The sequence below is a fragment of the Archocentrus centrarchus genome, assembly GCF_007364275.1.
Source record: "Archocentrus centrarchus isolate MPI-CPG fArcCen1 chromosome 18 unlocalized genomic scaffold, fArcCen1 scaffold_23_ctg1, whole genome shotgun sequence".
In the NCBI taxonomy this organism is placed as follows: Eukaryota; Metazoa; Chordata; class Actinopteri; order Cichliformes; family Cichlidae; genus Archocentrus; species Archocentrus centrarchus.
Genome location: NW_022060145.1, coordinates 3,823,566 through 3,835,841, shown reverse-complemented (window position 1 = coordinate 3,835,841; position 12,276 = coordinate 3,823,566). Strand labels below are relative to the sequence as shown.

Here is a 12,276-nt window from a genome sequence, read left to right as displayed (position 1 = left end):
GAAAACAATAATGCAATGCTGAACAGTGTTCAGGAAAGTGAGCGATCTAGAGTTACTAACTTTTGATGAGCTACAGTCTCAGGGGATAGATATATTTCTGGGGAAAGGAGCGGAATTTTGCTATAAATTGGAAACATAGGAAAAATTAAAAAAAAAAAAAAACAGTGGGAAAATATATTCTACAGGACACCAACACAAAGCACTTTTTTAACAAAGAATTATGTTGGTGGAGGTCTTCTGGTAAAAAGAATGCATATCATTTTCTTATGTTCTGGACATGCCCATTACTCCAGGAATACTGGTCTAAGGTAAGCCTGTATTCAGGTTTGAGAAACAGTGCAAGATTCATTTGTTCAATATTTTATTGATAGTAAGTAAGAAAGCGGTTGGCAGTCTCCTTCAGTCGAGGACTGGATTAAAGTAATTCATGATATTTATGTGATGGAGAAGCTGGTATTTATTTTATTTTTTTTGTTTGTTTGTTTAGCTTTTTTTTTCCTTTTTTTTTTGGCTGGCATTTATTTTAAGACAGGAAGCGGACAATCAGACTTCAAGTAAATCTTTCATGATAATCTTTCATGACATTTCCACACCCTAGTTGGTAAACTACTCAATGTTCAGATGTCATTAAGCTCCTTCATTAGTTGCACAGGTTTTGATCAGAATGGAATGTGAAGCTGGACTTTTGATTTGTGACACACAATGTGCATTTCTAGTGCCAAATAAAATGCATATTAAAAATTTTTAAACACTAAAGGTTTTGAAGAGAAAATGTTTTAAATGAAACTTTTGTTACATTTAAAATGCTAAGGTTAATCACCTATACCCTGAAATTCTGTTCCTTTAATATCTGTAAATATATGAATTAGAAACTGTTTTGCAATCTTCTTTTATAACTAATTACCTGTAAGTATGAAATTGATGACCCATAGATAGAAAAAAAAATGACTGTAGGCATAAATGTGTAACAATCAAAAGGCAGGAAGGTGGCAGATGTGTAGAGATGTGTGGATTTTTATTGACAGGCAGGTTAAATCATTGATGCTTTCTCAGTCTAACAGCTCCATCACCTTTTAATGTATTCAGAAAGAGGGAGAAACAGAAGCATGGGTCAGGCTTGGAGAGCAGAGAGGCCTGAAGCTCGCCTGGGACAGGCAGAGTGTGAGGCCATTTTTAGAGCTGTCATTCAAAGCATTGTGCTGTAAACTATTCCCATGAGGGGGTTGGAGGCTGTATGTAGGCCACAGTCTGTCTACCTTCTGCTGCATTCATGTTGTGGGATCAGGTAGAGGAGGTAAGAAAAAGTGAGGCACTGAGACAAGTCAGCTAGGGTTCACTCTTAACTCTGAGTTCTTTAATGAATTTTTAGCAAACGTAGCCTATTTTGGAGTGAAATTTTCACGTCTGCCATTTGTGGTTTTACATAATGTAGCTCAGCAGCATCAGGAGAACAGAAGAAAGGAGGAAGAAGCAGATATATTGGAGAAGGATATTTATTTGTGGCAAGTGGGGTAATGTTGTAATGCACAGGGATCTTTAAAATATCTCAAACTAGAGTGCAAAGTAAATGCTAAATCCTGCTTTTGCAATTTTATTTAAGCTCTTGGTAGAATTGTGGTCAAACTGTACACTAAAGGTCCTGAATCAGACCTTTTGGGTATTATATAAGAAGCCTAAGGGCATGACTGAAGTATTTACTGCAAATGACTGAGATGAACAATTTGAAGTTTCTATTTAGACAGTCAGCCATACTAGATGCATGCCTCTGAGGCAGTTATGTTTTTGGATCATTTAGCTCCAACACTAAGGGTCAATGTCAATAACTTTCCAGCTAATTAGCAACAGTGTAAAATATTTGCAATGTCATTAGCAAATGGTTCAAACACAGCTATACTTCCACTGCTGTAGCCTAGCCAAAGAATTCAATATTCAACTTCAAAGAAAAAAAATGTGTAAAAATATCCAATGGCTCTATCTGACAGAAGGCTTAGATGGACAGATGTTGGTGGAGATTGAAGCTATGCACACAAGCAGTGTTGTAAAGCACTTTACAGCTCTGTAAAAACATGCAGTAACAATGTGGAAATAAGGAGACAAAAACATGTAATACCACTTAATTACATGGAATGCAATGTAATAACTCCATAATGGTAACAACCATGGAACCATGGTTTTTAGCTGAGTAATGTTAGTCTGAAATTTATATTATGGAGTAATAACAACAGGAACACTAATGTGGAAACAAATGTAACAAGGCCTGTGAGATAAGACCAGTTGTATCATATATATATATATATATATATATATATACTAAAATACTATAATCATATACTAAGAGTTTAGTAACAGCATGACAACCTTTCAGCAATAAGATGCAAACTTCTGTGCTGTATTTAATGTCTTTAATGTGATAGTAACCTCATAATAATAAGGTAATATTAGTTGATAATTTTATATATAGGGCACTATTACCAAAGGATAATGTACAAATTAATCCTACCTCATATTCTGAAAATTATATTTCATTTAAATGTATAATGATGTAATTATTATACCTTTGCTGCCGTGCTTTATTATTTTTGAAACATTTCTGGTAGTTTCTGTGTAATAACCATGGATCAGGCCAGCAAGAAGCAAACTGCCTGTTTCCATTACATGGTAATAGTTTGTATAATTGAAAACTGAGGGCTGTAATTGCAATGTTTAATGTTTCATTTCCCCATTAGTACTCCTGTTTTTCACCTCATTATATAAACGTTAGTATAATATTACTCAACTAAAAACCACAGTTGAGTTCAAGTTATTCCTTTTTTTATTGCCCTGTATTTACAGTGTAATTAAATGACGTTATGGGGATATTACTTCTTTATTTCCACATAATTACCCTATTATTACCATGTTATTGATTAGCTGCACTGCAAAGTACTACTACTAGTTCCTCTGCATCTTATGCTGCTTATACCTGGACAATGTTCACAACTGAGCCCACATTCATAGCAATCCATTTATTTGCATCATCAAACAGTTTTCCCTTCAAAGGGATCAAAGGACACAATGATGGGTTTGCCAGATGAATGAAGCACAAAGGCCAAAATGCAAAGTTAGCCATTATGCACTTACACCAGAAAACAAGGCATTATGTACAGTTCATATCAGTTCATTCCAATTAAATTGCCCTCCATTTACTCTGCAGCTATTCACTGTGACAATGCAGGAAGGTGGAAAAGAAAAAAGAGAAGAGGAGAAACGAAGAGGAGGGACATACTTGGGTTAATATGATAAGGATACTCATACTAGCTCATTGTGTTAGCACAGATGACATCAGAGAGTTAATTGCTTGCACACACAGAAACGCACACATAAAAAAGTGGAAACAGTAAAAAAAAAATTTAGCAGCCTCCAGGGCCTTTCTCCTACATAGCCATTAGTCTTTAATGGTGTGGGAAGAGAACAAGCGGGAAAAGGAGGAGTGGTGAAGGAAACAAAGGGAATGAGAAAAGTACATTGTGTGAGAAACAAAAGAAAATGGTGGGAATAAAAAGACAGCGCGTGGAATGAGGCAGAGACAAGATGAGAGCAGAAGGAACTGAAGCGTTTAACGACCAACTGCCGAAGGAGGTGGCTGTAAAAGAGAAAATGCAAACAGAGAGGACAAGGGGAGTGGATGCCAGAGTAGTCTAGCAGACACACAGAGTGAAGAGGCACCACAGGGGTGTGGTCAGTCTGCTTCAGAACTAGACTGCCAAACTGCTGCTTCCAGTGCCTGGTAATAAGGAAATCAATCACAGCACTGCCTGAAGGTTATTAATCTACAGGGAAGCCACCAAAATTTATAGTTCCTTGGAAAATCCTGCGGTTGTTAGAGCAACCATGTAGAGCAACTAACATTTAGATTTTATATTATCTTTATCCTTTATCTTAGGCACCACAAATTCTCATGCATTAAAGAGTTTCTGCTGGGTCTGAAGGAGCTCCTTTTTTTTAAGTGAAATGTTTGTACTTATCAAAGTGGAGCTCATCCAGCTTAGTGCACATGTGTGTAAATGATTTATAACAGGAGCAAATGGAGGATTAAATCATCTCTCTTCTTCACAGTCAGCCAGTATTCAGTCATTTATTTGATAATGTTACATTTTCCCAGAAAGTGAAAAATCCATCATTTCTACTACGGGGCTCATGCTGAATATAACAAGCTATGTTATTTGCTAATAGCTCTGCAATGTGTACACTTTTGGTAAAGCTTATACAATAACTTGCATTAGATTTGAGGAAAGGCAGTGGGGGTTTAGGCACAATAGTGCGGCAGCTCTTTCAAAAACGCCATGGATTATCACACCAATATTCGCACTCATGCGCCCCCTAATGTGCCCTAATGACTTTTAGTCAAGTTTGTTGTTAACAACTACATAATGGATTGCAGTGAAAATTGATATTGACAATGAAATTAATATTAATCATTTTGATTGTACCCTAACTATTAATCTGCAACCTACACCAAGTCAAAATTTTAATATATCCAATACTGTGATTAGAAAACCTCCTGACATATTAATTAGCAGTCATTGGCATGCTGCTGATGGATTGCGAAGCATTACATTAAAAAGTGTTACTGTGTTTACCCACATGAGGTGAGTGAATGTCCAGCCATTACCAGTGGCGGTTTCTGATATGGGCGACATGGGCAGCCGCCCAGGGCGGCATTTCATCTAGGGCGGCATGACGCCCCCCTCCCCCCAACGCATTGCGATCGCCGCAGCAACGCCTACCGCACTGCTCCACTTGTGGGATAATGGGCGCCCTCTGCTTGCTGTGTATTGCATGTAGCTTTCTGCCATGGTCAGACAGGTTGTAACAGAAGAAAAAGGGCAGGCGGGGGATTCTCTCTCTGTCTCGCTGTCACTGCTTCACTAGATCGTCACACACACAGCGCTGCCCCGCCCCCTTCTCCTCTCAGCCTGGGGTGCGAGTCGAGTGAAGCAGTGATGGCGTGAGAGTGAGACTGTCAGCCGGGTTCATTTATTCATGCCTGTACAGTTTGGGCCTGGTTACAGCCAACAGTAACCGCTGAATTATAAATAAAGGCGACTTTTGCTGGCAGTCTCTCGCCAAACCTTTCATCCTCACGGACACTGCCATATCAAGATTAACGCGAAGTGTATGTCCTAATATTGAAAAGTTTTGCGAGATCTCGCAAAAGTAACTCAGGATCTCGCAAAACTTTTGCGAGATATGCAAAACTGACTCTTTTTTTTTTTTTTTCCTCCCATGTTCCACAGAATGAATCTGTGCGTCTAATAAAATTAGATGCACACAACTGATAGAACACAAAGCCAATTTCATTTATAATACTGTAAATATGGTCATTAAATCACAGTATTTGTGTGAACCCGAATCCTGATAAAAAAAATAACACAAATACGAATCTAGACAGTTTGGACAAATGTTGGTGGATGGCGCAGTGTTGCCAGATTGGGCAGCTTGTGAACACATTGGGGTGGAATATTATATAGATATTTCTATATAATTATAAAATTATATAGATATATAATTTTACAATAAAAACTTCCTAAAAACCTACCAAATATGGTGAAAAGCAGCCAAAATTTTAACAAGTTACCCAAAGCTTGTATATTTAAATATATATCACACCTGGTGCTATTAACATGAGTTTCAGTGGAGGTTTTGTTGTGTTGGGCTGGCAACTGTCAGTCAGATCTGACAACCCTGGGGATGGGCGGTGGTGGTGGCGAATTGTGGCAGATGGAAAGGAAAAGGTCAAAGCCATCAGGTGCACAGTTTAGGAAAAAGAGAAAAGAAGAAGAGGAGAAACAAGCAAAGATAAAGGTAAGCAGAAGCTGTTTAATATTTCAGTTTCTTCCATGTTTTTTCAAATAAAAATTTAAAAGAAATTCTGAGTGTGCCTGTGATGGTGGGGGGACCTTCTGTTAAAGCCTGTCTGTCAGACCATGGCAGAAAGCTACATACACCACACAGCAGTCGCTCATTACCCCCCCAAGTGTAGTAGTGCGGCGATCGCTATTGTGTGTGTGTGTGTGTGGGGGGGGCGCCGGCGGGGATGCTCGCCCAGGGCGCCAAACAGGCTAGGACCGCCACTGGCCATTACAAATGAAATCAGAAAAAAAATGTATGTGACCTATTTACTAAGAGAAAGAAAATGGAGAAAAGGTTAAATAATAATAAATAATTAATTGATTAAATAATTTACCCTACCACACCACCATGTTGCACCACCATTTTTTTTTTTTCATTTCAACAAAGGTTAAATATTTCAGAGAAATGTTAACTGTCACACCCACTGATTCTGGATAAAACTTGCTGGCCTTTACAGACGAACTCAGTAACTCTACTTTTTCTGCATTGTGTTATAATTGTTATTCTCCCCTGTGTAGGCTGAAAGACATGTTGCAGCTGGTGCTGAAGGCCAGAGGAGAAAATGTCAGTGCTTTTGGCCTTGCAGAGATTTATCTGGGTCAGCATGCCCCCTGTGCAGTTTGCTTGTAGTTTCAGCATCGCACTCTTGTGTATGTCTCATGTGCACGTGAGTCAGAGGCAAGGCATTGACCTTGTCTTAATTCGCCTGCCTCTTAGACTGAATGATAAAACAAGAGTTGAAATATGACATTAAATTGCTGGATTTGAATGTTATTTACTGCATTCCAGATCTAAAATGAAATGTCACTATAGGGCAAAATAAAATAGCAATAAAATACCAATAGGTTAAGTGTCCTTTGAGTTGTCTGAAAGAAACTGCAACAGGCACTTTGGTGATGGTCCAATCAAACCTGCAATAATCTGAAATACAAGACAAAGATGAAAGGCAAAGCAGGCAGATTGGCAGTGGTTACCTAAACGATGCATCATTTTCTGTAAATACAGTCGCACAAGATTGAAAGGTAATAACTGCTCTCATCATCCTGGTAGTTAAATGATGTTTTGAGCAGTTAGATCTTTCATTCTGGACCAGTTTTTGTCTCTTCTTCTGTGTTGATTTGGGGCATCAACTAGGAAGATTAAAAATGTCCTTATTAGGTTACACGCAAATTAAATGTTGCACTGAATGCAGCCACGCAATAATGTGCATGTAGCACCACCACATGGACAAAGTTAGTACTTGAGTATGTCAACAATACATAATTATGATGTCACACTGTATTCGTGTGTATTTTAATATTACCATATTTGTCAACAAATGTGACACATTCTTTTGTGCAATCAGTGTTGTAAAGATTTAGCTCTTGTTGTTATTGTGTGTGTGTGTGTGTGTGTGTGTGTGTGTGTGGCAGGTTTATCCATGGCAGTGCGTCATGAATCTCTGTACTCAGGTCTGTCAGGGTTTAATGGAGCTTTAGGCTGCATGGCTGTTGGAGGACTCTTCTTCACCTTCAGCTTGAGGACCCACCTCTTTGCTATTGCCAGTGGTAACACTAACACACACAGAAACACATAGACAGTGACTATCTGTTGTCCCAAGTATCTAATTAGTTAAATGACGCAACAGTTACATAACAAGTGATGTAAAAGCATTTAAGTATATATATATACTTATATATATATATATATATATATATATATATATATATATATATATATATATATATATATATATATATATATATATATATATTGGGCTTATTACTCTAATACGCCACTGGGGGGCAACAAAGCAATTAATCTCATTGCCTCTGTCCTTGGTGCTAATGCATTAAACCTGACTGTGTGTTAGACAATATTGGTGAGATTTATAATAATTAAATATTGAGTATTTACAAGATTTATGCTTTTTTTTTATATTCATCTTGATGGGTGATAATTTACCCCCCGCTCTCATGAAACCTTTTCAGAAATTCACTGGGGGCAAACATAGAGTGAAACACAACACTCGGCAAATACTGAACTGAAATCTATGGAGGAATTCCACAACAGCAAAGGTGGCAGAAGAAGTATAAATATTTTTGTCAAAGTCAAACATTTTAAGCATTAAAAAAATAATAAAGACAGGTGACAGCCTGAAGACAGCCTGGAGGTGCAATCAAGATGGCTGAGTGGTGAGACCTGCTTGTTGAGGTACTTGAGTTCAAATATCCATCCACCCATTTTCTTCATCTTATCTGGGGCTGGATCATGGGGGCAGCAGCCAAGCAGAAACCCAGGCCTCCCTCTCCCCAGCGGGACCCAGATCAAAAGCTTAAAATCGACAGCTTTGATTTTTACTCTCAGCTCTCTCCACCACAATGGACTGGTGCGCCCCTCCCTCATGAACAATACCCCCAAGACACGTACACTCCTCCACCTGGGGCAGCAACCCATTCCTGACTGGGAAGGGACACTCCACCCTTTTCCAACTGAGAGCCATAGCCTCAGATTTGGAGGTGCTAATTCTCATACCCATGGCTTCACATTCACCTGTGAACAGTTCCAGTGCAAGCTGGAGGTCACCACCTAATGAAGCCAACCTGTGGGAAAGAGCCAGAGATTAATAATAACCAATGATTCAATGGAGAGAACACAAAGAGAGTGAAAAGAGGTGAGTTAAGAAGAAACACTCAGTGCATCATGGGAAACCTCCCCACCCCACCCCCAGCAGCCTAGGCCTATTGCACCATAACCAAGGGAGGGTCACCTGATCCAGCCCTAACTATAAGCTTTATCAAAAAGGAAAGTTTTAAGCCTAATCTTAAAAATAGAGAGGGTGTCTGTCTCCCGAATCCAAACTGGAAGCTGGTTCCACAGAAGAGGGGCCTGAAAGCTGAAGGCTCTGCCTCCCATTCTACTCTTAGGTATCCTAGGAACCACAAGTAAGCCAGCAGTCTGAGAGCAAAGTGCTCTGTTAAGGTGATATGGTACTATGAGGTCTTTAAGATAAGATGGGGCCTGATTATTCAAGACCTTTTATTTTAAATTCAATTCAGGGTTTAACAGGGAGCTAATGAAGAAGTCAATATGGGAGAAATCTGCTCTCGCTTTCTAGTCCCTGTCAGTACTGTAGTTGCAACATTTTGAATCAGCTGAAGGCTTTTCAGGGAACTTTTAAGACAAACTGATAGTAATGAATTTCAATAGTCCAGCCTAGAACTAATAAATGCATGAATTAGTTTTTCACTATCACTCTGAGACAGGATGTTTTAAAAATATTGCACAAATGCAAAAAAGAGGTCCTTTGCATTGAAGGACATATTCCTCACAGCGTTTCTGGAGGCCACGGTAATGTCCAATAGGACCACATCATCTGCAAAAAGCAGAGATGAGATTCTGAGGCCACCAAGACCTACCACCACTTGGCTATTTCTAGAAATTCTGTCCATAAAAATTATGAACAGAATTGGTGACAAAGGGCAGCCCTGGAGGAGTCCAACACTGACTAGAAATGAATCTATTGCAGGCAACGTGGACCCAGCTGTTGCTACATTTGTACTGGGACTGAATGGCTTCCCGGGATGTGGTCAAATGCCTCAAAACATATGTAGGCTGGATGGAAAAACTCCTACGTACACTCAAATATCCTTGAGCCGAGCTGGTCCAGTGTTCGGGTCCCCCTTCTTGAAGAACCACCAATCTAGAGGCACCGTCCCAGATTTACATAAGAGGCAACATCATGTGTAGTAGATACATAGTACCAAGACAACCCTACAACATCCAGAGCTTTCAGGAACAAAAGTTCATCCACACTACCTCAGTGACCTCACCCACAGCAATGGGCGAGTTGTCCCCCTCATCCCCAGACTCTGTTTCCATTACAGTGGGATTTAGGAGGTCCTCGAAGTATTCCTTCCACCATCCGACTCTATCCTCAGTTGATGTCAGCAGCGCCCCACCTGCACAATACTCTGTATGAGTAGAGCATTGCTTTCTCCTCCTGAGGCAGTCCGAAAGTCTCGCAGGCAGTCTTAAAGGGACTCTGACAGGGTCACCTAGTTGTATGGAAAGCCTCTTTTTTATTCATTCATATAATTTGCTGGTGTCCTTTGACTCATCAAAATGTCACTTACTGCATCACAGCTCCTCTCAGTGAATCGTGACTGAATGTATTCTTCTGTTGATCATTCTGATGCTGAATCATGCCTTAAGAAGAATATGGCAGGTGTCCATCAATGACCACAGATCCAGTTACATCTTTTCTGTACATGCAGTAGTTTTGCTTCCCATTTAATTCAGCTTATTTCCCATTTCTTCTACTTTATCCGATGGACTTATTACAATTCCACTCTTTTTCTTCTATTTTCCTCTTTCCCTTGTGCTGAATAGCTGTAATTACACTGAATGATTATTTCTAATTGTGTCAATTCAAAGCTTGAAAGGCATTCTGAATAGATAGATTATCTATCTATTCAGAATGCTTTCATTTTTTAACTCATGAATACAGAATCAAATTGCAGCTCTGGCAACATAAACAGCAGTACTGACCCCTTTGATAAGGGACCTAATCTGCTCATATTATGGAGCTTCTCATGTGTCTAATGTCAGAAGAAAATGCAGTCAAATGCCACTGTACAGTATGAGAGCCACAGAAACCTGGAGAGTGATGGGAAGTGAATATGTGGAGGATATATTTAGCCTAATCTTTTTTCTTCTGCCCGCAGCCTTCTTCTCTGCATATGCTGACATTGCTCTGAGCAATTTAATGGGAACTGTGAGTATGCACAGAGGCCTTTCGCAACCTTTTTCACATTTCTGATGCCACGTGTGACTCCATGTTAGCTCTGCCTTGCATTTTGTCTGTAGAACAGTATTCTTAGAAAATAGGATCAAGCTTCCAAACTGATGGGAACTAGATTTGGAAAAGAGTGATGAAACAAGCACTGACCCCTGAAACTTTCTATCCTAACCTACATAAAAATGTAGTAGTGATGTATAAACATGTTAACATGAAGGAGAGCTGTGTTCTGCACATTTTGATCATTTTGATTATTGACCAAATATATCTGTCTTCAGATAAACATGCTTACTGCAGCTCCGGAGTTTTTCTCTGTGCACAGATGCTTTTTGTTTTGAACATGCGCAACGATTTTAGGGGGTTGTTTGTGTTTGAATGTAAGGAGCAGAGCAAAGAGAGAGTCCTTTTAAACTGTAATTTACTTTAGTTGGACAGAAAACCAATTATTAGACTGGCAGGCATAAAAGTCATGTTAAAGTCACATATGTTCCTCATCATGGAAATATATCTTATCTGTTACAGTTGTTTCCAGTTTGTATATGTTGATTGATGCTCATTAATTATTCCCCACTTTTTTTCTGCTGTCTGCAATGAAATAAGCTTCACCTCCCTAACGTCCCTCAGCCTTAGATGTGTTTACAGGAGCAAATCTCCATTTATTACATGCTTATGTTCATCACTCAAAGTCTGGGACTCTGGGTCTTTGTTGAGCTTACTGAGGTTTGATCCAGAAAATCACATGAGCAAAAGTCACACCATCCAATCAAAATGCCTGTAATGTACAAATAAATAGTTAAACTAGATGTAAGTGTCTTGACCTTAAAATCTTAAACACCAAAGATTCAGTGTGCTACAACCCTACATATATACAGAAAGAGCATTTACAAAATCAGTGGACATGAATGTTGTCTCACTTCACTCATTATTCATTATTAAAGAGCATCTCTCTCTGCCAAGGTGGGTCTCCCAGCATGCAGCTGGGCAGCTACTCTGGTGGCCACACTGATGTTGCTGTTGACCGGCAGTTTAGCAGCATACCGCATCCCTATTGGTCAAGTGAGGGCTCCTGAATGCAACCTGCGCTTGCACAGCCAATGGGAAGCTGGGAATGTCGAAGAAAGGGAGAGCACAGATGTGTAAAGTGAGGACACACGTGCACAGATGTGCATACTACTGTGTCCCAACCATCATGCTCTTAGTTTGATGGACTGGATCATACATTTTTTTAGGTAAACATTTCAGCATAGCCTTGTGAATGACAGTGGACAGTTGACTGGACACTTTAAGGAGGACCTTACTCTATATTTTGTCCACAGGGTTGTGATACGTGTACAGCAATGAAATGTTCATCAGTCTTTATGTAAGTCTCTGTATTCAGACCCAGCCATTTCTATTAAATTAGTTGAACATTCCACTGTGTATAGCCCTGTGTATTATTTTCCTCAAATGACACATACAAAACTGACAAGCAGGCAATCTAAAGGGAAAGAATACTTCTTTTAATAAGCATGAAAATCAACAAGTCAATAAAATCATTGTTTTTCAAAATGACAGTGTTACTGTTATTGTCAATAAAAACACAGACTGAATTCTACAGATTTTTT

General features: G+C 39.3%; 1 protein-coding gene across 1 annotated transcript in view; it reads left to right on the top strand.

The window, feature by feature from the left end:
* LOC115775225 (urea transporter 2-like) overlaps nucleotides 1-12,031 on the top strand; it is a 36,132-nt gene extending 24,101 nt beyond the window's left edge. The window contains exons 6-8 of the mRNA XM_030722796.1: nucleotides 7,305-7,439; nucleotides 10,599-10,648; nucleotides 11,630-12,031. Coding sequence (XP_030578656.1) covers nucleotides 7,305-7,439; nucleotides 10,599-10,648; nucleotides 11,630-11,812 — 368 coding nt within the window. The 3' untranslated portion in view covers nucleotides 11,813-12,031. The remainder of the gene's footprint in view (nucleotides 1-7,304; nucleotides 7,440-10,598; nucleotides 10,649-11,629) is intronic.
* Nucleotides 12,032-12,276: the final 245 nt, after the last annotated feature.